We start from the raw sequence: 26,062 nt of genomic DNA on the forward strand, positions 1-26,062 counted from the left end.
TCACCAATTCAGTTGAGGGTTCTAAAAACACAAACATGTTTATTTACTCCTGCTTTTGTCATACTTAACAACAAAAGTGTAGCGAACCAGAAAACAAAACCCTGAATTAATGATAAGACCTAAATCCAGGCAGTGAAACAAAACAAGCTCAGAGGCATCACAAGCCAAAGGGTATGTTCTCACATCTCTGTGGTTTCCAGAGTTTGAAGCACACGGATACAGCAGAATAAAACCTCCTGCTTTAAATGGACTATAGGTCTTGACAAGAATGCTCTGAATATACAACTTCTAGGTCAAGAGCAATTACATCCAATATTTAATAATAACAAAAGGCAATGTTATGCAGGGAATGTTTACACTGTTGTAATGGCTTTCAAGCAACGCCGTTATCAACGTAGAAGCTCAGCAGTCTGTGGAATACAAAGCAGAAACAGCAGCTCCCCTCATGAGTTCAAGCACGAAATGAGCATTGACTACATATTCCCTAATTCCTCCTTTAATGACCTATTTACACCTTTAATCCAGCATTCACTCTCCTGAGTAATACAGCCTCAGTCGACCGTTTTCAAATGACACGAGAGATAGGAACGGTGTGAGGGTATTAATGCCAGGATTGTATTTGTTGCAAATAATGAAGCGTTGGATTGCTTTCAAGTTTACCCAGCAAGCCCAGTAGAAATGTTGTCATAATTCATTAAATGCTTAGTCATGTACGGGCATTGAGGCTTTTTGGGCAAGTGTGAAGGTGCTAAGTGTTTGCTTTGTCGAGGAGAAATCCACCAAGAGACACTTCAGCTCTGTTAATTACTGCTACCAGTGATATGTCATGTGCTTTTTTTTTTTAAAGTAAGTGGATGTATTTTCTTATTCCAGCAGACAACAAGCCAAAAGTACAAGATCTTACATCCTACATCTTAACGTGATTATTTTCAAAAACACCCTGATATCAAATGTTCTTTTTTCCCCAAGTAAAATTAAGTTTCCTCCTAATTACACAACAAGGAAGGCTACAGTATGTACTAGAATCAACACCTCCCCTTTAGCGGAGGTATGCAGGAAATTCTCTCTGAAATATTGTGACTGCAGCACATCCAAAAAGTCGTTTTTCATGACACAGCCTTGGAGAGCACCAAGCATCGACAAAACTAAAAGGGTGTAGTGTTTCAGCCCGGAGAAGAGCAAACCTCATTACAGAGAACAAAATGACAAATGTTAGGAGGATACAACTGAGAGGTGAATTTGCTCTTATCAAATAGACTCAATGTTTAAAAGTTGGATACTGATACGGTATATTTCCATGTACTGACTTCTCAAGGGTTTCCCAAAGTGGTCACTTCAGGACAGCACTGGTTCAGCTTGTTAGAGACTTGACTCGTCTCTCATTAGGCACAGGGCGCAATACGAGATCTATAAAGATACGCATGAGTCTCATTTGGTGGTCGCACACTTTCCCAATCTTAAAGAAACCACATGCAGCCTTGAACATCAAACAAGCTGAGCGGCACATCTGAAAAACTGGAGAACCACGTCTGAGCCTTGATCTGGACCGCTTTGTCAGCCTTAGATGTACACTAAGCTAAGTGATAATGTTAGCATGTTATTTTTAGCATGCTTCATCTTATAATATAGCTGAAGATTATGTAAATGAGTCATTAGTATGACTTTAATCATAGGCTTTGTGTAAGAAGTTCATGTAGACATGTAGACATGTAGCCCATTAGCTAGAGTAGATGTTCCTCTTGGAATTAGGAATTCAGCAAATTGGCCAACACAATCATGGACTCTCAACCCTTCTGTTATGTTGCGGGTCAAATTGACCCATTTTAAAGCTCAAAAAATAAAAAATTGGCACAAGTATTATTTTGCTCTGAAACTTCTGCTGCTTGGCTTAATTAGTGTAAATAACATGTACAATGAAAATGGCTCTTTTCACACATTTGCAATTTGTGCATTTGCATTACATAAAAAAAAAAAAAAAGCTATGTCAGGTAAAACTATTGTACTTATATTTAGGGCTTTTCAATGTACATTAAAACAAGTTTTAACAGGAATTTTCATTTAAAAAAAAAACCTGATTGATTTATCCTCATTGAACCATGTTCTGTGAGAATTAAAGAACACCATTACACTAAATATTGATTTAAATGGTTAGTAATGAAGTTAATAATGAGATTTTAAAAATGTGTATTGGGAATTTTTTTTGGGTTGGGCACTTTTTGATTATTAAATATCCCCCGGGTCAAGTTGACCCAGGAACATTATTGTTGTCCCTAAGAAAGGAACATAACAGGAGGGTTAAAGCTAGAGGAGACCATATCTGGAAGTAAGGACAGATACAACTTGTCTTATCTATTATTGACTTGTTGACCACAATCTGTAATACCAAAGCTTCCGCTGATGAAATGTCTATTTTTCTCTAAATTAGTTTGTAATTTATATAAGGAACATCATGATGTGTCAAAGAAAAAATGAAACTATCAACTGATGTCCACTTCCACATCATTTTATTGATGATGTGGAAGTGGACATTGTGAACAAGCACAAATATCTTGGCACTTTTATTGACGAAAAACTCACATTTGAGCATCAGGTCGACGCTGTCTGTAAAAAAGCCCACCAAAGAATGTACTTTTTTTGGAAGCTCAGGGGTTTTAATGTCAACATGACTTTTATGAAGATGTTTTATTCCTGTTTTATTGAATCGCTTTTAACCTTTTCAATGGTGTCCTGGTACGGGTCAACAAGTCTAAAAACTAAAAATAGACTGCAGGCCATAGTTAAGATATGCAGCAGGGTTACGGGCACACCCCTGCCTGACATGTCAAGCCACCACCGAGCCAGGACCCTCAGCAAGGCCTGGTCCATCGTGGCTGACCTGTACCATCCTCTTTTTCTTGAATTTCGCCGGCTTCCCTCAGGCCGAAGATTCACGATGTCGAACAGCAGGATGAATAGGAAGAGGAACTCTTTTGTACCGACAGCAGCTAGTCTGCTTAACAGTGCCGCATAACTGTTGTTTCCAGTTGTTACTGTTGTTGTTGTTACCGTTTTGAATGTTTTGATGTTGGTGTGACTTGTTGTACTGTTTTGTTTGTGTCATCGCTGACTGAAAGACAAATTGCCCCCCTGGGATAATAAAGAAAACCTTGAACCTTGAGACTGTCATGAATCCACTCTGCTAAAACTCAACACGCCCCCTGCAGGGTCATGAGAAACATTGACGATAATCACACGCTTTTGCTTCACTTACAGGCTACATGTAGAGCTGAGCGATATACAAAAATGTTATTACAATAACATTTTCATGTCAGTCGACATCAATGATTATCACGACAAATATCAAATCATTATTTCATTTAAATGTAAAGGCTGATTTTGCTCCTGAGTGAAAGTTGAAGACGGTTTGTTAGCTTGTATCTGGGATTTAGTTCTCGGATAAATTTCTTTCAATATTTGTCAGTGTTCTCAATATGTTACACTATGCCTTAGCATTGATCAGTGGACCTCAATCATGGTCAGTGCATCTAGTAATTGCCAATAATCCAAGTACTTCACTCTGGATCTCAATAATGGTCAGTGGACCTCAATATTTGTCAGTGTTCTCAATATGTTACACTATGCCTTAGTATTGATCAGTGGACCTCAATCATGGTCAGTGCATCAAGCAAATTTTTTGAACAGTGTTAATAGGAAGCAGGTATTTTGTTTTAGTTTGTAGATTCTTATTTTTCTCAGATAATTAGCCCCATGAGCATGTAAAAGAGCGAGATAATTCCCTCTTTCTAGTGGTTGGGGGATATAATTACAGGTTAAAATCTCTCTTTTTTTTATTGAACATGTGTTACAAATTATATCACGATAATTAGCATTATCGAATTATCACCCAGCCCTAACTACATGCATGTCCTAAATATTAGGGTTTGAGCCTGAATCTGGGTATGGATTCTGAAAGGAGCGGCCATTTTTTTAAAATTTCCAAATATGTTCATTATTATCCAGAAATTTAAGCCAATCATCCAATCATCCAATCATCCAATCATCTTCATTCACTGAGGTTGTGGTTTCATTGAAGTTAAACCTCAACAACACACTTCAAATAAAGCTAAGGAACTGTTGCATTCACTGGATGTGATCATTTCTAAATCTCCAATGTAATTGGGATTCACATTATGCTCTTGGAACCATGAATTGTGCTTTAAGTATCCCATCTCCTTTTGATGTTAGTTTGATATTTTTACGTGTATATTTTTCAAAGGTATTAAGATACTTAAATGATTTGTTTAGCAAGATCTTCTAGACTTTCAATGTCATCCACTCTGCTTCATGAAATTAGTTGATATCACAGCTTTTTACACATCAAGGAATACTAAATTCACGCTCTGGTTGAAGATGCGTCTGACTTGAATCCCTGCAGGGTTTTATAGTAATCTGGCCAGGAAGTTTTCACAACTGCTCTTGATGATTATGATAATGCATAAGAGCAACCAGAGGTAATGAGCCATCAAGACTTTGTTTGCCTATTTAGATGTCAATTTCAAACCAACATTTGAGATGTCACTTCAATGACATGTTTATTTCACTTGCACGCATGGGCAGACTTGTGATGATCAAAGAGCAACTAATACTGATCCCTGATGCATTCTGAATTCTGATGCAAACCCAGGGAGCAGTGGTACACTTGTTTAGCTTCTTCCTGGGTTCAAATGGATGTCATCGACGTACTCCCCGCTGTGTCTTCTTCATGTGCTAAACATGGGGAGTGGTGTGTGGTAGGAACGGACAGGAAGGAGGTATCCCACAAGGAGAGAACAGAAAGTCTTTCATATGTAGATTTCCTTCCTGTTCACAACAAATCTGTCACAAAGTCTTCAGACTCGGGCCTGAATCAGAGTCTCATCTTGCCCTGTGTCTTCCTGCCTTTTGAAATTGTCCATAATTCATCATGAACCACAGGGCTGACCACCCCAAAATGGGGAGGACAGCAACGTGGCTATAAGTCACTGCTTAATGCTATTTGAAAACCCCCAGGGCTCTGTGGCCTGTGGCAAAGCTTTAAACCATGGCCCTATATCGTAACAGCAAGAGAAGATTGCTTCTTATTGATATATCAGCAATGCTTCATCTCATGGGGCGTTCCATGTTTACAGGTCCTTCATCATTTACTCCAAGGCTACAGAGGGAATTCGAATTAAAACAAGCAGAGCAGAGTTGCTTGAGTGTAATGTTTTGAAACGAGGCACCTGTGCAGAGTGAGAACCTGGGATTAGTCCACAGCCTGGGGGTAATATCAATCTTCTTTCGACAGTACACAAGCATGTGTTTAGAGCGCATACAAATGTGCTAAGCAGTTGTATTGCCGTGGGTTACTTCACAGGTTTTGCAGACAAAATAACCATCAATCTAACGATGCCAAGAATGTGTGAGTCATTATGCATATTGCTTGATTTCCAGGGGGATGGAGAACATCAAGGGCATGCATAGTATCAGGGACAACACGAGACTCTTATGGCCCTTTTCCACCAACCCGTCTTAACCCTACTCTACTTGACTTGACTTGACCCAACTCTACTCGGTTTTTGTTGCAGGCCACTGATTGGTCAGAGAATGTTGTCACCGAAGAGTCATGAGCGCGACGCCCAACACAGGAATCAAACCCGCCATTTTTTAAAAAGTAGGGGAGAACGGGGTTGGTTGTCACACAAGTTGGTTGGCACCCTCGTTATATCTCACCACCAGAGGGCGCTGTCTCTCAAATTGGGGTATGGACATTTCCAGAATCAGGATCAGATCTCACCTACATAGTCTTCTCTGGAGTAAAACAGCTGAACTTGAGGTGAGAGGACTTTTTGTGTTTTTCATGTCAAATTGTAAATATTCAGCTCCTCAGTATTTTCCTTCTAGGCTTTTAAACGATGGGTTTATAACAAAACAAGTGTTACCCTTACAAAGTGTGAGGGGAAAGCTATAGTTTAGATTTGTATTAGCTAGCTAAATAGTTGTTAGATGATTGTTAGCCTTGATGCTAGCAAAAAATTCCAGTTGGGGTTGGTCATCAAATTCTCTTTGGGGTTGGTTGTCACATGTAACAACCAACCCCTATGTTGGCAAAATCATGCATGGTGAAATGAGTTGGAGTGTGCAGACCCTACATTTGCCATCACTGTAACTCAGACAGTGACTGCATGTAGCCTAGTTGATTAGACCGTTATTGTTAGGCCTATTTGTTTTGTTCTTTATGTTGTTATATAGGCTGCCCTAAAGATGTGTTTCCTGTTCATGTTCCTTACTCATTTTATGTTAAAATGCATTAAGTTATGTATGCCTATCACTTGTCAGTGCAATTTAAACTTAGTTCTGCCTTCTTGCCTTTTTAAAAGATTTTTCCCATTGAAATACCATTGTGACAACCAACCCCATAGTGTGTGACAACCAACCCCATAGTGTGTGACAACCAACTCCATAGTGTGTGACAACCAACCCCATAGTGTGTGACAACCAACCCATAGTGTGTGACAACCAACCCATAGTGTGTGACAACCAACCCCATAGTGTGTGACAACCATTCCCATGATGGGGTTGGTTGTCACAATGTGTCAGAGTGTCTTTGATAGTTAATTGCCTCTTTGTTACAATGAGTTGGAAAATGAGAGAGACACATATTTCAAGCCAACACCTTAAGCTTCAATTTAATGTAGGAATGACTATTGAAAGATGTTTTGATGATGAGCAATCATCAAAACAGTAAAAAGTGTGACAACCAACCCCGTTCTCCCCTACTGTACAATGTCTGCACGCAAAGTTTCTCCGTGGTCCGTTGACGAGGTCCAAGTGGCCGACAAACGGATCCAACAGGAACATGTCCTCCATTGTTTGTGATTGTTGTGTTTGTGTCGCGTTCAAAATGTCATGACGACCCCGCCCACCATGACTCGGTACTCGGGCTGGTGGAAAAGGTACCCAAACCTAGTAGAGTCGAGTCGAGTAGACCCTAGTAGTAGGGCTGGAACTGTGTAGTGGAAAAGGGCCATTACTCTTAGCTAGTCCATATTCATTCAAATGCTAGAGACATCTTCAAATCCACCTGAAAATCAATGCAGGTCGTAATCACTATCAGTGCAACAACTTGCAGCAATAAATATCTGTTTATGGTTGTGAAGATAAGCAATAATTTTCAAATTGGGATTTTAATTAGACAGACATTTGACAAACGTATTGGAGGCGGTAAAAAGCTTGACTGAAGCCTCAGTGGGCAAATCTAAAGCACCTCAGATAGAGTTTTCTGGTGAAACTTGAATGCCAAAACACAAACTGTGATCAAAGGAATAATATTCAGTCATTTCTTGAAATGCTGTGACCAGACTTGGAAATATTGACTTTCTTATTATCTAAATTCTTACAGAGCAAACGTATGCTCCACCAATTAAACTAATCCAAACAGATATGGTGCACAGGCTTTTATTTAGAAATGTTTAGAAGTCTGACTGGCAAAGTCGGGGGATGTTTTTCAATAAAAATAATTTTCATGCCTCAAGTTTTTGGCAATCAATTAGTTGACAGAGAGAGAGAGTTGCATTGGCTGTCGGTCAGATCTGAAGGAGCACTAAGCCTCAAAATAAGCCTCATAATATTAGCAACCTCCTCTCATAGCCTTTGCCCATGCAGGAGGTTTGTTTAACACACCATGACAATGAAATGTAGATCTTTGATGCACGACTCAAAGACAAGACGCTCTTCTTGGAACACCTGTGATTACTTATGCAGACTGCACATGCACATCAGTGTGTCTTACCTCACAGGACTGTTCCTGCTGTCAGGATCTCGAGCCAACACGGCGCCCACCTCCGTGCCGCTCGGTGCATTCTCGTATACATCCAGAATGTAATGGTCAACAGAAAACACAGGAGCTTCGTCCACATCCCCCACTGTGATTTTAAGAGTGGCAGTGTCTTTGAAAGAACCAAGGTAGGAAAAACGAGGATCCACGTGTGTGTTCACTCCCTCGATGTGAAGAGTGTAGGTCTTCTTCCTCTCGTAGTTCAGAGGCTGGAGGAGGAATCACAACAGTGGAATGAGGTTAGCACAACCCGTAGTATAAAGATTAATGCTCACTTGTGTAGGATCAGGGACAAGAAGTGAGAGTCTGAATAGCAAGACTATAAACACAACTGTAATGACAGTGTTAATGATGAATGTTAGAACGGGTGAAAACAGACAAGTGCTTACTGAACTGAATCAGTATAATTGAATTAGTAAAGAGTTAGAGTTAAAGATATTTAACTCAAGACTATCATTTTCTCTACTTTATGTGTTTTCATTTCAAAGGAAATTATTACATCCCAGTTCAACACAAATAATAAAAAGCACATCAGTGACCTATATTTTCATACATTTCCAACTTCTTCAATTCTCTTAAAGGTGACATATCACGCTTTTTTCATCAATATATATTGGTCTAAGAGGTCCCCGAAACATGTCTTTAAAGTTTATGCTCAAAAAAACACTTTGAAATCAGATTTTGGCATGCCTGAAAAGCCCTCTTCTTCAGTCCTCCTCAGAACACTCTGTTTTCTCTCTGACCACGCCCCCTCAGGAAGTGGATGTGGTCTCGGCTCTCCAGCATGTTGATCTAATGTTTACATGTTGGCTGAATATACACGGCTTCTCAGAGATCACGTTACTTCAACCCTTTGAATTTGATCCAGAATCTGATCCTGACGGAGAGGCGCCTGCAGCAGGACCTTTCTGAAGGATTGGTCACAGATTTAGTGTTTCTTGTTGTTTTATTTATCTGTATGTAGACGTGTGTCTTGGTACATAGCTACAAACATGTAGCTATGTGGCTATGCTAACTAGCGCTAGCACGTATCCATGATAAATAAAAATCATCCACTAGATCTTCAAATCTGCAGATGTGGGGAGTAAAACCGACCTCTGCCAGAAAGGCAGCAGGACCTTTCTGAAGGATTGGTCACAGATTTTGTGTTTCTTGCTGTTTTATTTGACAGTATGTCGACGTGTGTCTTGGTACACAGCTACAGCTACAGCTATGAACATGTAGCTATGTGGCTATGCTAACTAGCGCTAGCACTTATCCATGACAAATAAAAATCCTCCACTAGATCTTCAAATCTGCAGATGTGGGGAGTAAAACCGACCTCTGCCAGAAAGGCAGCGGGACCTTTTATGAAGGATTGGTCACAGATTCTGTGTTACTTGTTGTTTTATTTGTCAGTATGTAGACGTGTGTCTTGGTACACAGCTACAGCTATGAACATGTAGCTATGTAGCTATGCTAACTAGCGCTAGCACTTATCCATGACAAATAAAAATCATCCACTAGATCTTCAAATCTGCAGATGTGGGGAGTAAAACCGACCTTTGTGTTTATTAAGACAGCCTACAACTAGAATGCCTCCCTCCTAAGCTCCTTGTTAGCACACATTTGTGCAGGTAATGAAAAACGGAGGGGGGATTCAGTATTATTTTATACAGTCTATGGGCTGAACAAGCTCTGAGCTCTGACTCCTTGACAGACTGGATATTGTTGTTACGTAACAAAAACACGGAAGTCTGAAACGGCTTGTTTCAGACACATTTACAGAAAGGTGGAGAAATCAAAACAGGGGCAGAATGGATTTTTTTCATTCTCGGGGGGTTCGTAGACATGCCAGGGAAACATATTTCAGGTAGAGAACCATTAAAAAGTCTATTTTGCATGATATGTCACCTTTAAAGTTATCTGGAACTTGAGTCCAAAAATAACTTCCCAAGAAAACAATGAAAAATGTCATATTTCATTTTATTGTGTCATACTGTTTCCAATCAAATCATATCATGTCATATTGTATCTTAAATTATCATATGTTATGGTATGGTCTAGTTATGTATCGTAACATATCGAATTCCATCGATCTCCATTTCGTTTAATTTTGTATCACCTTCGTGTCATGTCATATCATGCCATACTCTGTTGCACTATATCATACCGTAATGTATAGTACAGTATCATGTTTTATTGCATCATATCGTATTGCATCATATCGTATTGCATCGTATCGAATCCCATCAAATCACATGGTATCGAATCAAATCCAACTTACTTATTTTATTCTAACTTTTTGTATTCTAACTTATCCTATCCTATCATGTCGTAATGTATCCTATTGTATCATATCATATAGTAAAATTCTGTATTTTAGCGTAGCGTATCGTATCTTATCTTATCATATTGCATGGTGTCATTTCATATCCTATCCCTTTCGTGTCATATCATTCCGTAATGTAATAGTACAGCCTCATGTTTGACTGCATCATGTCATTCACCTGCTCCCGTGACCACATCACCCCTGTCCACTGGCTCCCTATCAAACAGCACATACATTTTAAAATCCTCCTCCTCACCCACAAAGCCCTCCATAACCAGGCCCCCTCTTACTTCACCGACCTGCTCCACCACCACACCCCCTCCCGTAACCTCCTCTCCCTACCACCTGACACCAAGCGCCGAACCTGGGGGGACAGAGCTTTCTCTGTCGCTGCGCCCAACTTCTGGAACACCTTCCACTAAACATTAGAACCTGCCCCAACCTGTCCACCTTCAAATCACTCACCAAAACCCACCTATTCAGAACTGCTTTTAACATATGATTGCTTTTAAATGTATTTTATTCATGTTTTTATTATTCTGTTGTTTTATATGATGTTTTTATCCTTTGTGCAGCGCCTTTGAGTTTTTAGAAAAGCGCTTTATAAATAGAATTTATTATTATTATCATTACTATTATTCTGTGTCCCATCATACAGTGTCGTATCAAACCGTATGCAATTGTGACGTAATTTTTCATAGCGTAAATTTTTGTATCTTAACTATTCTTAATCTAACTTATCCTATGCTACCCTATTATGCCGTATCGTATCACATCGGAATATTCTGCATTTTTATGTATTGTATCATATTGTATCGTATCGTATCGTATTGTACCATTCCATCAACTATCATCTTGTTCTCTCCTTCCACACCTCTTTATAGGAGAATCACTACCTTGCCAAAGCGTATTGCTTCCATCAACTGCTCCCATCCTTTCATATTAAAGTTCTGCAATATGTATACACTCGTGCCCACACAGGTTTTGAAATCACTGGATAAACCTTGCTCATCAAAACACTACTTTACAGCAATCCTTATTAAAAGTTAAAAGTTCACAGTGCCCAACACATTTTTGCCTCAAAAGATCACATTCCTGTGGACGAAAGCGTGTTCTTACCTTCTTGAGGGTGATGATTCCCTCTCTCGTGTCCCTTTCCGTGGATATGGAGAACATGTTGGCCCCCTCTGAGTTAATGATGCTGTACTTGATGTCTGCATTGACGCCCAGGTCCTCATCGTTGGCTTTGATCTTCCCGACCGGTTTCCCTACTTGTGCTGATTCAGGGACATACAGCTGGTAATTTTCTGTGGATGAGATTTTGATGCAAGCTCATTCAGACACAGCAAAAAAGCAGCTTCTTTTTTCTTTTAACAGAGGCTAATCTGCCCCTCACCATTGTCTGGATGTTCAACTAAAAAGGGGCTTAGCTAAGCAGTTTGATTCTGTCACCATTTGTTCCTGAGGGAATGTCATTAAAAATACTCTGCAGTGCTTCGGCTGACATTAAATGTTAAAGTGAGGTTGATAGCACTGCACTGAGGCAGATAATTATTAAGAAAATGTTGATGGTTTTGAAATAGTTTGTCCCTGTAGCACAAAATGAAAAACTATCAGGCAGGGATTGTGCCGGATTATACTCTTTTAATCACAACTCTGACATTATGTAAGCATATCATTCAAATAGAGAGAATTCAGACATTTGAATGACTTTCAGCTAATTATTGGATATTTAAATGCAATATCTGACAACTGAGTCAGACATTAATCACACATTCAGCATCTTGGTGATTAATACTGAGTAAAGAAAATCTAATCTTGCTCTCCTTACTACCAAAGATTGAAATATAGTAAGTCAATGCATGCTTGAAAAATGATAATGAAGGACTGCTGTCTCTGCAAAAACGATAATACGTCTGAAAATGTTTGCTTCATGTTAATGATTCTAGAACAGCCCCTCTCTTGCAATCAACGTTCACTATCTTCAGGTAAAATTAAGCACAGGACTCTTTGCAATAATGCTGTTTCAGGTAATTCAATGCCTCAGGCATCTTTACTCGAGGTCTTCAGCACAGGGCCAAGGATAGTCGAGAATAGCTGATTAAATTTTAAGCCACAGCTTTGCCATTTAATTCAAAAAGAGCTAATGTATTCAGGTTAGTGGTAGTAATATATTTACAATGGTGACTTTAACATTTTGCTGGTTAGTTTACCAGAATTGGCGCCTCAAGGCAACAATTTATCAAAGCAAAGAGTTTTCCAAAGTGGCTGAGGCAAATTGCAACGGAGCTTCTTTGTGTTGCACCTTCTCCCAGCACAAACAACACTAAGTGAAATGCAGCCAGCATTTTGTTGGCTGGTCTGCATTTTTTCACAAGTAAAGTGTGTGCACGTACTTTGGGGAAACTTGGGCGGGTTGTCGTTGATGTCTGTCAGAGTGATGTTGATGGTGGTGGAGCCAGAGAGGCCTCCGACCTGGCCTGCCATGTCTTTGGCTTGGATAACAACTGTGTAATGCTCCCTGGCTTCCCGGTCCATTTCGGATAAGGCAGTCCTGATGATTCCTGCATGGATTAAAGAAGAAAAAAAAAAGATATTGTAAATACATCATCTTAAGAACATGTCCCCATATGGCAACATTAAGAGGTTCAAATCAAACTGCAAAAAGTAACCCAACACAGAAAAGAATGACATCAAACAATGGATTAGCTCTGTTTAGCAACCCATTATGTGCATTACTTGTGAAATATTCTAGTTCCTTTTTTAGAACCGTCCATGTTTATATGATAATTTATTTAAGAAGGGTATTATGCTTATTTCCAGGCTTTGTGCTGTCCCTCTGATACCTCTGTAGTAGCTTCAAATGATTTCCAGCTCTACTCTTTTTATCTCAGGCTGGTATATTTCAAAAACCCTTATTTCAACTTCTGTCTGAAACACTACATTTCAGCACTATCTTGAACCCCCATCCCCACGAGTTCACTTTCTTAAGATGAGCTCTTCAGAAGCCTCCACCACTGCTGTCATGCTAAAAAGCCATCTTTGTTGTGGTATCTGTGTTTCCCTATGTAAGATGACTAATACTATGTTTTGGACCCTGGATTTGACCTAGAGAGTTTGGAAAGGGAACAAAAATAAAGTCCCCAGCAACACAGAACAGAGTGATACTTCTTGCATTGAGCATATCTAGTGTCTCTCTAGTAGGGATGGGCATTTCAAGCCAAAATACTATTCGAATAATCATTGGCATCTATTCAACGATTATTCGAATATTCACGCCCCGCACACACACGTCCCATTTTTAACATCCCATCTGTGCAGCAGTCACATTAACCAGCAGCAGGCCGAGGTACTGCTAGTAGCGGGCACTGTCAGCGCCTGTCTCGATCTTAGTGTCAGTGTTTCTATGACGCAGCATGGCGTGTGTGTTTACATTTTACAGCCACGCTCAGTCTCTGGAAATACATGTGTAGTAGTGTGAGATTCAGAAATGGAGAAAATCACTGCGACTGTCGCTGATGTTTTCTTCTTCTTTTTCTATTTAATGCAGGTAGCAATTTTATTCTCCTGTTACTTGATAGGGTTAGGAAACAGCTTTAAGATGTTCTATAGCCACCGTCTGGTGGAAATACCGTATTACAACCAGGCACCGGTTAAAACAATGAAAAACTTTACTTTTAAATGAGAAAATATTCAAATTAACTCTTTGATTTTTACAAAGTGAACGAATATTTGAAAATCATTGCACATCCTTGCTCCCTTGCTTCATTCTAGTTTGACTTTATGAACAAGCCTTTCTGAGCCGCCTGCAGTCTCATCCTGGGTTTACTCAGACACACATTTACCTCACAATTCACCCCAAAATTAGTATTGCCATTTAACATTTTAATTTACAATTTGCTTTGAAAATCTGACAAAAGCATAAGAAGAAGAAAGAAAGGTACTTTATTAATCCCCAGGGGGGAAATTAAATTTTTTCACTTGTGCTATTTTTTGGTCAAGCTACACGCACAGTTTTTGGTATATATACATACAATCATGCACACACATGCAGTCAACATGCTTAGGGAGAGATGTCAGAGTGAGGATACTGCCATCAACAAGCGCACCCCAAGCAGTTGGGGGTTCGGTGCCTTGCTCAAGGGAACCTCGGCAGTGCCCAGGCAAGTGAACCAGCACCTCTCCAGCCACCAGTCCACTTGCCAAACTTTGTCCATACTGGGACTTGAACCGGCAACCCTTAGGTTCCCAAGTCCCTATGGACTGAGCTACTGCCGCCCCCTCAATGAGGTGAGTCTGAAGCTAACTCCAAGATACGAGAGCAAAATATGGTAAGTGCATTTGTACCAAAGACAGAGCAGATTTGAGGAATGGTATACATCATCTGTTAACACGACTAAAGTATGCATTATGATGTAATCTGCATAAATTGGATATTGGTTAGTTACATTGCAAATCTTAAAATACCCTTCTTTGTTTATTTTAAATAAAATAAGGTAAATCATTAACTTGGACCATCTGCTGCAGAAGCACTCTTCAAATAGTTAGGGAGTTAGGGACATAATTAAAGTGTGAATGACCTTCAAAACAGTGTGTCTGAATTAGATCACAGAAGAAATCACTGTGAAGAGATTGGATATAAATCTGTAACTGTTGTCAGAGTGAACTCAGCATCCCAATATTTTCCCCTCCTAATCTTCCTTTAGTTATGGACTACTCATAAAACACTGCATCACACCTTCCTTTAAAGACTAACACCATAAAAGTGTGCTTCTTTCATCTTTGTTTCTCCTGTTCCCTCATTGTCAAGGTTAGGCCTTTCCTCACTTCTCATTAGATTTAAAATGACTATGCAACCTTGGATCGGGACAGAATGCAACTTTCTGAGGCACCCACTCAATCACATTTATTACTACAATAACACGGCAAACACAGCCATGAACTTTCACAATGCTAACTCAGTGATATATGAGTGCACCTCTGCCCACTGCAGAGAAACAGTGCACAGGTAAATTGCAACACAGTAACAAAACCAAAAAGAGTATTGGCTTCCTGTGTTGTTGGGTGGTAGGTGATTTACTGAGTGTAATAGGTGCATGTCCTGCACACATTTTTCCCTGTTTGTGTGTCTTTGTGAGCGTGTGAAGTCTTAAGATGTCTGTTTGTTCATATTAGTTTTGTGTGATTCTTTGCCTGAGGGTTAATTCGCCATCTTACCTCCTGAAACTGCATCACCACCTGGAGCCTGATTTAATATGTTCCCCCAGTTACACCAGTGTTTATTGTAAATCTTGCTTCTCCCCAGAGCAAAGACCCTCCAGCCACCATTGAACTTACGTTTGTGTGAACTTGTGAACCCTTCAATGATACACAACGGTTGACCGCAAGCAGTGGAAGGTGTCAAGTAATGGGATGGTGTTGATCGTGATGGTAAATGGGATGTACTGCTGCTGCTGCTGCTGCCTCATGTTGTGAGTGGAAATCATGACATGAGGCGACATTAGACAAGATGGTTGTGTGCAATGAATCAAGGCATCACTTACAGCAGTGAACCCTGGGAAAATGGGTGATTCCATGTGGTGATCTTGCAATTTTTGCCCATTTTTGTTAAGAACTGCAAATCATGAAATCTGGCGTTTTGTAAGTGGAATGAGATTGAGCTGCAACCTTTCCTTTTACATGTCCGGCGCTACATCAAACTCAAACTACTATTACATATCACTTGGTTGAGAGGTTATCTTTGTATTTCTTGAAAATGCGATCATTGCCAACATGACTGCATGTCCAAGTGTTTCCAGGCCATCCTATAAATGTCTCTCAGCTCTGTTTACACTGGCAAAATCGTGTTGTACCATAACATATCACATTATGTAAGTGATGTCAAAACAGTATCTGTCTGTTGTCTAGGGAGCCATAGAGGCAGCTGAAAGAATAAACACACACTAACACACACAGACACACGCATACGCCCACATACAAAACTCTATACGCCAGCATCAAACTATCATATAACTGATAATTAATCTGAGGAAGTAAATATGTGACCAGCTGGTTAAGTAAGGGAGAATTAAGAAGCTAGGAAGCTGGACATTTTTTATCAGAACTTAAAGCCACTGAGAAAGAGAGTTATGTGTTGCTTTTGGCGCCCCCTTTGGAGAAGGAAAGTACTGCATTGACTAAAATTCAAACATTTTCTTCCCCCTCCAAACACACCTTAAAAAGTGTGATCGTCTGATATTGGGGGTTTAGATATTAAATGTCAATATTAGTTACAACCTATGCTGCCACATATATGTAAAGCTAGTATTTGTCTCATGACTGAGGCCAGCTGTCACTCACTGCTCCTGTGCCAGGGATATGAGAGATTAAAGTGACATGATGAACATAGTTTCTTGATTGTAGAGCAAGTTAACCAACAAGCTGTGATGCCTTTTTATAAGAAATAGATATTTGTAAGAAAATAGTTATCAATCAATCAATCAATTTTTATTTGTATAGCGCCAAATCACAACAAACGTTATCTGAAGACTCTTTCCAAACAGAGAAGGTCTAGACCGTACTCTATGTTCTATTATTAACAAAGACCCAACATCAAGACAGATAAGATCCAGTCCCATCTCTGAGACAGGACTCAGTCTGATCTCATCTTAATCCACCATGAGCAGAGCACTTTGCTGCATTTAGCAAGTTACAGTGACAAGGACAAACTTCCTTTAACAGGCAGAAACCTCCAGCAAGACCAGACTCATGTTAGACAGATATCTGCTGAGACCGAGTAGGGGTTGGAAAGAGGGATAGAAGGAGATGAAAAGAGAGAGGAAGATGACAGTAATGAGATGTATATCAGTGCAGCAGAGACATTAAACAACTGTCAAACCGTCGCTAGGAAGTATGGAGTCAGAGTGTGATGTTTGAAGATGGCAAGCCTGAACAGATTGTCAAATATGTGAGAGTCGGTACAACGGATCAAACGTGTCCCCATTACCAGATCCATCATCCATCTCATACACGGCAGGCTATTTGAATTCTTATGGTATTAAAATAATGAAACTGAAAGTGCTTAATTAATGTGATCACAGTTTATCACATGTTAATGTTAAAGAAACTAAATGTGTTGTTTAATCATTATTACCAATTAAAACTGCTATCTCTATAACAACAGGATTTGGTCCACACACAGTCTTTGTTATTAATCCTGTACAGTGTGTGGTGTGTGTGTATGTACTGGGGGGTTGTCATATAATCAGGGTCATTCTATAATCAGGCTGATAAAGTAAGTCTTTGCTGATCTTGTCAACCTAACAACACATCCTGCTTTCTTGACGTCAAACGCATAGTTGCCATAGAAATTGTGAACAAAGGCTGTTTCAGTAATCTGAGCTTAAAAATGACTATGCAGTTAAGTAGCTATTGAGTTATACTTGACTGTCAGCAAGCTTGTTTTGACTTATATCTACCTGTGTTAACTGGCACATCATTGTATGTAATTGCATCAGTTGTATTTTGTCTTTGTCTCTTCAAAATCTCAACATGATCGTGTCTTAAGTGTGAACAAGTACCTCCTGTGATTCTATTTGTCAACACAGGCAAACCATCTCCCCATAGGAGGATTACTTAGCACCTAATCCACTCACACACGGGTCTTCCTCTCAGCTTTGGTCATGGTGTCGAAAGTTCATTCAGAACTCAATTCTCATTTTAAATCTCGACAGCTTGAACCTCACCAGAAAAAAAAAAGGAAAATCATTTTACAGTGAATTACTGCAGCTTTATGATTTGCTAATTTCACAGAAGAGACAGCTATAAGCAGTGTCGAACAATAGGTCAGTTCTCTCCTTCTATCTCCAAGACGCTATAGACAGAAACTAATCCACTCCCTTCAGGCGGAATAATCATTAAAAGTGGGTCAAGGAGCAAGGCAGCCAACGGTATTAAGATCCAGGGGATCTAAGGTTACACATCATCTGTCACACTGAGTTGTGGCTGACGGCCTGTAGACCTCCTGTGAACCTGGACTCATCAGCAGTCAATCAACTGGACAGGGAAACGTATTAGAAATAGCATGATGGGACAGAGTGGATGTGAAACGATCATATCATATCAGGTAATTGAAATTAAAGAAGGTAGATGAGCAGGAAGCGTTTAACTCTTTGAACCCTAGGGTATCCAGCAGAGCATGCATCTTTATTCTTTTGGGCTTACTGTGATTTATTGGAATATCATTAATTACCTATTTTCTCCAGAGGCTGCTGTATTTTAAATTGAAGCTTCACACACGTCAATAAACCATTATGATATATATTTAAGTCAGTGTTGTTTTTTGCAGCTATCTTAGTTTTAGTCTTAGTCTTTTGGACGAAAATGCTTATTAGTTTTAGTCACATTTTAGTCATTTCTATATGTGATAGTTTTAGTGCAGGAAAACCCCAAAACGTTAAGTCTAGTTTTAGAAAAAAAAACTAGTCTTTTAACAAATGTATTACTGGAAATTATATCAAATCTGATATTGTTTATTGTTATAATGAACAATATCAGATTTATTATACACAAATTGTTCTTTCACATAGGCTAGGCTTATCTTAAAGGTGACATATCATTCAAAATCGACTTTTTAATGGTTCTCTACCTGAAGTATGTGTCCCTGGCATGTCTACAGACCCCCTGAAAATAAAAAAAATCCATTCTGCCCCTGTTTTGATTTCTCCACCTTTCTGTAAATGTGTGCTGAAACCAGCCGTTTCAGTTTTCAGTGTTTTTCATACGTCACAACGCCATCCGGTCTGTTACAGGAAGTCAGAGCTCAGAGCTTGTTCAGCCCATAGACTGTATAAAATACAACTCAACCCCTCCTCCGTTTTTCATTACCTGCACACATGTGTGCTAACTTAGCTTAGGAGGGAGGCATGCTAGTTGTAGGCTGTCTTAATAAACACAAAGGTCGATTTTACTCCCCACGTCTGCAGATTTGAAGATCAAGTGGATGATTTGTATTTATCATGGAAAAGTGCTAGCGCTAGTTAGCATAGCCACATAGCTACATGTTCGTAGCTGTGTACCAAGACACACATCGACATACTGACAAATAAAACATCAAGAAACACTAAATCTGTGACCAGTCGTTCAGAAAGGTCCTGCTGCATGCGCCTCTCCGTCAGGATCAGATTCTGGATCAGATTCAGAGGGTTGAAGTAACGCGGGTCTGTGAGCAGCCGTGTATATTCAACCAACATGTGAACATTAGATCAACGTGCTGGACAGCTGAGGCCACATCCACTTCCTGAGGGGGCGTGGTCAGAGAGCTCATTCTCATTTAAAGGCACAGACACAGAAAACAGCCTGTTCTGAGCAGGGCTGAAAAAGAGGGGTTTATAGGCATTCCAAAATCTGATTTCAAAGTGTTTTTTGAGCAAGGGGAGAGGAGACGCTCAGCTGGCGGCTGCAGCTGAGTGACAGGTCTCTTTTTTTCCACCGCCGTACTGATTATGACTCAGTTGCACTCCCGGCTGACACCTGACCACGTAAACATGCTCCTTTTTCTCAATAAGAACCAGTAGACAGAAAACAGGACACTGTGAGTCTTAAATATGATTCTGTTCAGTAGTCCTTTTGCAGTAAATCCACGTTGTCTGGGTCTTCACTGACTCTGTGTCTGCAGAGATTATTTATGAGCCTGCTCCACATGTTGATATTCAGCGTGTTGATTAGTTTGTACACTTCAGTATGATCCGTAGCTGTCTTATACTATCAGTTATATACACTGTGTTGTGAAGGAAAATTTGATTTAGGGAAAAAAAAAACAGGTTTGGCATTATTTTTGACATGGAAAGGCAGAAATTTCATGCATTTTGTTGAAATATGGTATTATTTTAGATCATTTTAAACAGATAAACAACCTCCTGCAGCCTGATTGCACTGCATGTAACATAACTCAATGATATCATTGATGAAGATACATTACAACATAAAGGACAAAACCCTTAGATATTTGCAAAGGAATGAAGGCTGCAGCAAGCTTTTGTATTATACTTAAATAAGATCACGTAAAAAGCAATTCCCCACAGCACATTTGCAAGGAGTCTCTTTTCAAGGAGAAGTGTTCTGCTGAGATTGCATTCAAAAGTTGCACTCATGTGGTTTTGTGATCTCCAATAACAACTATAAAAAATATAAACCACGCAAGGTAAAATAACTTCTATGAATGAGCGATGAATGGCATTCTCCTGCTGTAGCCACAGAGGTATAAATACACTCTAACCTATTGATTGCTTTATTTTTTCTGGTGGCTGATGCTTTCAGACTTTTCCCATGAAAAGGACAGAAACAGTCGCCGGATAAAGAAGGAGTTTTTTAATTCAAAATGTCACAGTATACTCTGCGTCTTCAAATTCCTCTTCCAAGCAACACAGAGACTCTCCTCTTTGGTTGTTGTGGGATAAAGCGAAACTAGATTTAGCCACTTATTTTGTACGGTTCTTTCATACAAACTGCGTTGGCTCACTGTGTTTATGTCCTCACTCTGACAGAGTCTACCAGTGTCATTTTCTGTGTATTAGTTCTGCTTGCAAAAAGAACATCCGATAAGTGGAGCAAAAAGCCAGAAATACACTACTGCTGTGCAGAACTTTATTCTGAGGGATATAAAGGCAAATAAAAAGATATTTTTAAAACAGTGGGGGTTTCATTTCCTCCTTTTACACATTTTTTTTATCCATTACATTTTTAAACCTAGGAAAAATCTCTGGATTTCCAAGTAATAGTGGAGTTTATATTTTGTGACTCAAGCTCTAGCTGAATGATAAGCCCATAATACAATGGGAGTTGACCAGCCTGTGAGGTGACAGCTATGTGTGCCTCTTACAGGTTAAGCAGACTGTGACAGTCTGAGTCTGTTGGCTCAGTTGACAGTGTGGAGAAACATGTTGCTGCCCTCTTCTTGCTGGATAAACCACGTGCATAAAACAAGAGCACCAGTGTCAACTTTAGACTCCTGGATTCTCCATCATCTCAAAGATGTTGATATAGACCTGCTATTTTAATACAGTCAACTAAAATGAAAGCCAACCTGTCAAGTTTCAGCTCCCACCCATCAATCTTTCCCGTAGAAGGACACTGTAACAGCGGCTAGGACAAAAGATGGGGGAGTATTTTCATACTGGGCATTTTTTGAAAGAAGACATGACCCTAAAACTGAAAGAGTGGGAAGTGAGCACACATCAGACCAAAGAGGTCAAACACCAATCATACAATGTGTTTCTCCCTCTTTGTTTTTCTGTCATTCATGTGAAGTAGAAGCTTCCCTCTACAAACAAGTACATAAAGGTCATGAGAAAGGGTCACGTGTTAGATCAGAGGGACTTGGACCTATGACTGCCAAAATATGAACAGTCCATTCTTAAATCAAAGTGAACTCTGGAGGCAAATATGAGAATATTTATTCTAGATTATCCTCATGTTTACAAGACTGGTATATGAATAATGGTCAGTAGGCTTGTGCATTCTGAAACTATACCGCAGTATAACAAAAAAGCAACGGTATCATTATGATCAAATAAACTGCTGTGCAATACATACATATAATAAATACCAAATTAAAAAGCGTTTGTCCAGCTCCTCTGTCTGTGTGGCTGTAGTCTTACTTTGTATCTCTGATAGTATCATGGTTTCTCTTAGCTGTTGATTCAGGACGTGACATTAGATGACACTTACAGATATGTCATCATCATGTGACAGCTGCCAGTCTGAGGACAGATAAGGAGAGAATGAATGGAAGGACACACAACAAGTGAGTTGGTCCTTAAAAAAAATGTACGACTTCTGAATTTGGAGGCATTTTGTGTTCTGACCAAATGACAGGAAAGTCTTAACGAAGCTGTGTGCAAGATTTGCATCAACATGGTGACACTTCAAATTCAAGGGCCCATCTCAGGATCAATGCACTGTGGTGTGAGGATGCTGGTTGTACTAATCAGTAACTTGCAAAGTATTCTTGAAAATAAACAAATAAAAAGGGGATTATATCAAATTTAGAATCTACTGTAAAAAAAAACAAAAACACAATATGATCGTTTTGCCATATTGCCTAGTCCTAGAAGCATATGTAAAGATGGTGTAGCAGATAGACAACCTTAAAACATTATAAAAAAAAAATAATGAATTGAATTTTCTGATAAAAGACCAAGTAACAGGGGCGCTGGTAGCCTAGCGGTCTAAACGCCCCACATACAGAGGCTACAGTCCTCATCGCAGGGGTCACCGGTTCGATTCCCAGCCAGTTGACCATTTACTGCATGTCTTCCCCCACTCTCTACTCCCCACATTCCCTGTCTCTCTTCAGCTGTCCTATACAATAAAGGCAAAAAGGCCCAAAATATAACTTAAAAAAAAAAAGACCAACTAACAAAGGTTTAAATTGTGCGTGTTAATATATATATACAGTATATATATATATATATATATATATATATATATATATATATATATATATATATATATATATATATATATACATATTTTATTATTATTTAAAGGGACAGTGCATATTAGTTAATGGACATTTCAGCATAGAATCCATGTAAATATGCTAGTTAGCCATAAAGCGAATTTTTGTAAACAGATGTTCATAACAAAAGATAGAGATAAATAACAACAGATGGAAACCATACATCATGATAGCATGACGATGAAAACACAATACATCACAAGAGCACATATAAGATATACAAATAGTGCATTTAAGTTCATTAAAGTGCCATCCTGCAAAATGGAGTGATATATCTGGAGTTGGACCAAATAAACGTTGACTAACAAATCAGTTTAACACACAAGTAAAAATGCATATTAAACACTTCAATCATCACTTTCTGTCTTCCTCCATGCTCCCATAAATAAACTCAAATAACCCTCCATATGCAACGCAACATTTCCAAGAAGCAGGAAAGAGGCGTCTTATTTTTACCACACTGTTCTTTTGAAATGCCAGGTCTCAGCATGGATCTGCTGCTCGTCTTCTTTCTAAACTAATCAAAGTGCTTGCAGCCACTTCCCTGTAATGATGCGAGGTCTGCAAACTCAATTGGAAGTCCTTTGTTATTAACCAGAGTCTTAGCATTACTTAACCCGGGGTCCTTGAAACACACACAACTTGGCAAGTGGCCACACTTCCCATTAAAACAACACCAAGACAGACGATCTGACCTTTCAAGTCTCTTATTACCCCCTTTACTTGTGGAGGCACATCGCTCCGAGCGATATTTCACTGCTGCGGGCTTAGGAATGATAAGTACACAATAAAAGTTTTATTTTCTGGCTTTTTTACTGCTGAGAAAGTGAGGGTGATATGCCGTCAGTCATCTACCATCAAACAGAAAGACGAAGCTCCGGCCCATTTGGACAGCAATAAAACAAAAACAGAAGAAGGATTTTTCTCTGTCCAGGAATGTGTTGCATCACATTCTCCATCAATGCTGCTACAACCACCGCACTGCATTCTTTCTTAAATGAAATTCTTTAACAATACAGGAAAGGCCACAGTGGGATTCCTTGAAAAGTACAAGAGCCTGAAAGGTATGTCAGTACTTTGACATGAAGATCGCACCCCTGAACTCTCTTCCCTGACCACTTCTGATCCGCAATACCTCAGATAGTCTCCGCTAAATCTCTACGGAGCTTGTGAGTTAATTTAGAAAATAATTGAGAAAGAGCTGACTTCCTTGAACCTGGGCCCATTTGACACAGTGAGGTGGTTAGCCTTTTCCTCAACCTCCCCAGTCTATTAAAGTTGATACCATCACGCTATCCACCTCTTTGTCTGGCTGCAAACTTCTAAAGGAGGACAATCTCCTGGGTGAACAAAAAGGATTATGGGAGATTACTAAAGCGCTCTTCCATCTCCAGCTCCAGGAATCTTGGGTTTTGGCCCATCCATTACGATGTTATCCCTGTATGTCTGCACTCTTAACATTTCTTAAGGAAAGGTAGATAACACCCAACAAAAGCTGCTGCTAAAATCATAGAAACCGTAAAAGTACTTCCTTTTGCTTCCAAAAGAATCCTCCGTCATAAGTTGCTTCGTATATCTGATTGAGGATATCTGCTTGCAATGCTCAACACTCGAATGATTGACGAAAAGAAGGCTCTTTCCTTGATCCAAGCAGAGGTAAGACTTAATCCATGAACCGCTAAAACGTCTTGATCTGTGTCAGCTACTTCAATAAACTCCAACACTTCCAAATCCCAGATCAGCAGAGATATTAGCCTATTTAGGATGCAACAGGGACTGCGGTTTGGTGTGTCTTTGCATGTGTGTGTGCGGGGAGTACAGATGTGAGGTGGGGTTTGGGAGAGAGGGGGGGAGCATTACACTATGAGACTCCAGAGGAACAACCTTGATGTCTCTGCGGGTAAGTGACAGATGCACAGTAGTGATGGGAAAGACAGGAGTTACGACCCGGCTATAAAAAGGATAAATGCAAGACACCATCTAAGATGTACTTTTGCTGAGATATAGGAAGCTGTTATGGAAACTGCAGGCTTGCACTTTTGGAATTTGCAAACCATGTAATCAACTAAAGCCAATGCAGCGAATATTCTTAACACAGTTAGCATGTCACTTATTAAATATAACTAGTCTGGCGAAGCTAATATTGTAACATCACCCTGACGCAAAGTGACAGAGCTTTCCCAGAGTAAATCCATGAAAAAGTGCATCCAGGCGCCTCTGCTTTAAACTTCCATCCTGTGAGATTTACATTCAGAGAGCAGATAGAGGTTCAGTCTGTTTGTCTAATACTCTGCTGTCCATGTGCATCTGCTCCTGTTGACCAAAAATCCCCCCGACAAGTCAAAACATTAGCAGCAGGTTGGATGCTCAGGGTCCTTCTAAAAGGACACCTTGTCAGGATTTTGGAGGTGTTATTGGAAACTCAAGACTGGAGCAAAGCCCTGTCATCATCCAGTCTCTGCGTTTCATGTGTTAAATGTTTCAAACTTGATGGAATAATTTAAAGTTTTAGGAATTAAACAGGTGCTCTTTCACTTTGCTGCAAAGTCAGCTGAAGTAGAAATATAAAATATGAGGCCTGCTTTAAAGTAGGGCGAACAACTAGCTGTCTGATGAATCAAAATGAGCCTACAGTTAGCAGCCTGTTGACTAAGCTTGAACATGTGTATTCTGCTTGCTGTCTGAACACTATGCAAGTACAAACACTGACTTTAGGGACTGTGTCCATTAACGCTGTTGCTTTGCACTGACAGCACCTATTTTCTAATCAAACCAAATGCAGGTCAGCGTTTTGAGTTTTCAGCAGTCAGCAATCAGCATCCACAGTGCACAAACACCCTCAGAGCAAGCTGTGGCTGCACCCTTGGACCAATCAGAATTAAGAAGGGGCGTGTTTGGTAATGTCATATCTTAACAGCCCGTGATGTGCAGATGTAGAAGGAAACCTTGTGACACTGGCTTGCTTGGATAGTAATTAGGTTTATTACAATCAAACAGCGTCAGTGTCAGTCAAGCACCGTGGATGCTCGGAGGACGTCTTGGTCAGATTGAAACGCCCTCCCCTCTGTCTCCACATACCATCTTAAATAGCATGAAATTGTCCTCAAAATAGGATGAGGGTGTCCTCAAAAAACACACATATGTGGGCTCTTCAACCCAAGTTTAACATTAGCTGTTATTGGACTCCATTTCTGAAAACCTTGTTTTGACCATGTCAAAGATGTCAGCTGTCACTGTCAATCATATTTATTAGCAATGTGTTCTTCTTATAGAAAGTCCTGAATTCTCCTGGAGCCATTCTACAACAACACATTCCTTTGTGCCACAAGTTGCATATGAGATACTTCAGTAATCACATTTAAAAATGGTAATGGACTTGGACTTGTACAGCGCTTTTCTAGTCTTTCCAACAACTCAA

General features: G+C 39.7%; 1 protein-coding gene across 3 annotated transcripts in view; it reads right to left on the reverse strand.

Annotated features, from left to right (window-relative positions):
* Positions 1-26,062, reverse strand: part of LOC117829046 (cadherin-18) — a 319,558-nt gene that overhangs the window by 50,988 nt on the left and 242,508 nt on the right. For all 3 annotated transcript variants that reach the window (XM_034706566.1, XM_034706568.1, XM_034706569.1), the window contains 3 exons: positions 12,542-12,709; positions 11,265-11,452; positions 7,790-8,043 (listed from right to left, as the gene is read on the reverse strand). In XM_034706566.1, the coding sequence (XP_034562457.1) occupies positions 7,790-8,043; positions 11,265-11,452; positions 12,542-12,709 (610 nt within the window). The remainder of the gene's footprint in view (positions 1-7,789; positions 8,044-11,264; positions 11,453-12,541; positions 12,710-26,062) is intronic.

This window comes from Notolabrus celidotus, chromosome 17 (assembly GCF_009762535.1).
Source record: "Notolabrus celidotus isolate fNotCel1 chromosome 17, fNotCel1.pri, whole genome shotgun sequence".
Classification (NCBI taxonomy): Eukaryota; Metazoa; Chordata; class Actinopteri; order Labriformes; family Labridae; genus Notolabrus; species Notolabrus celidotus.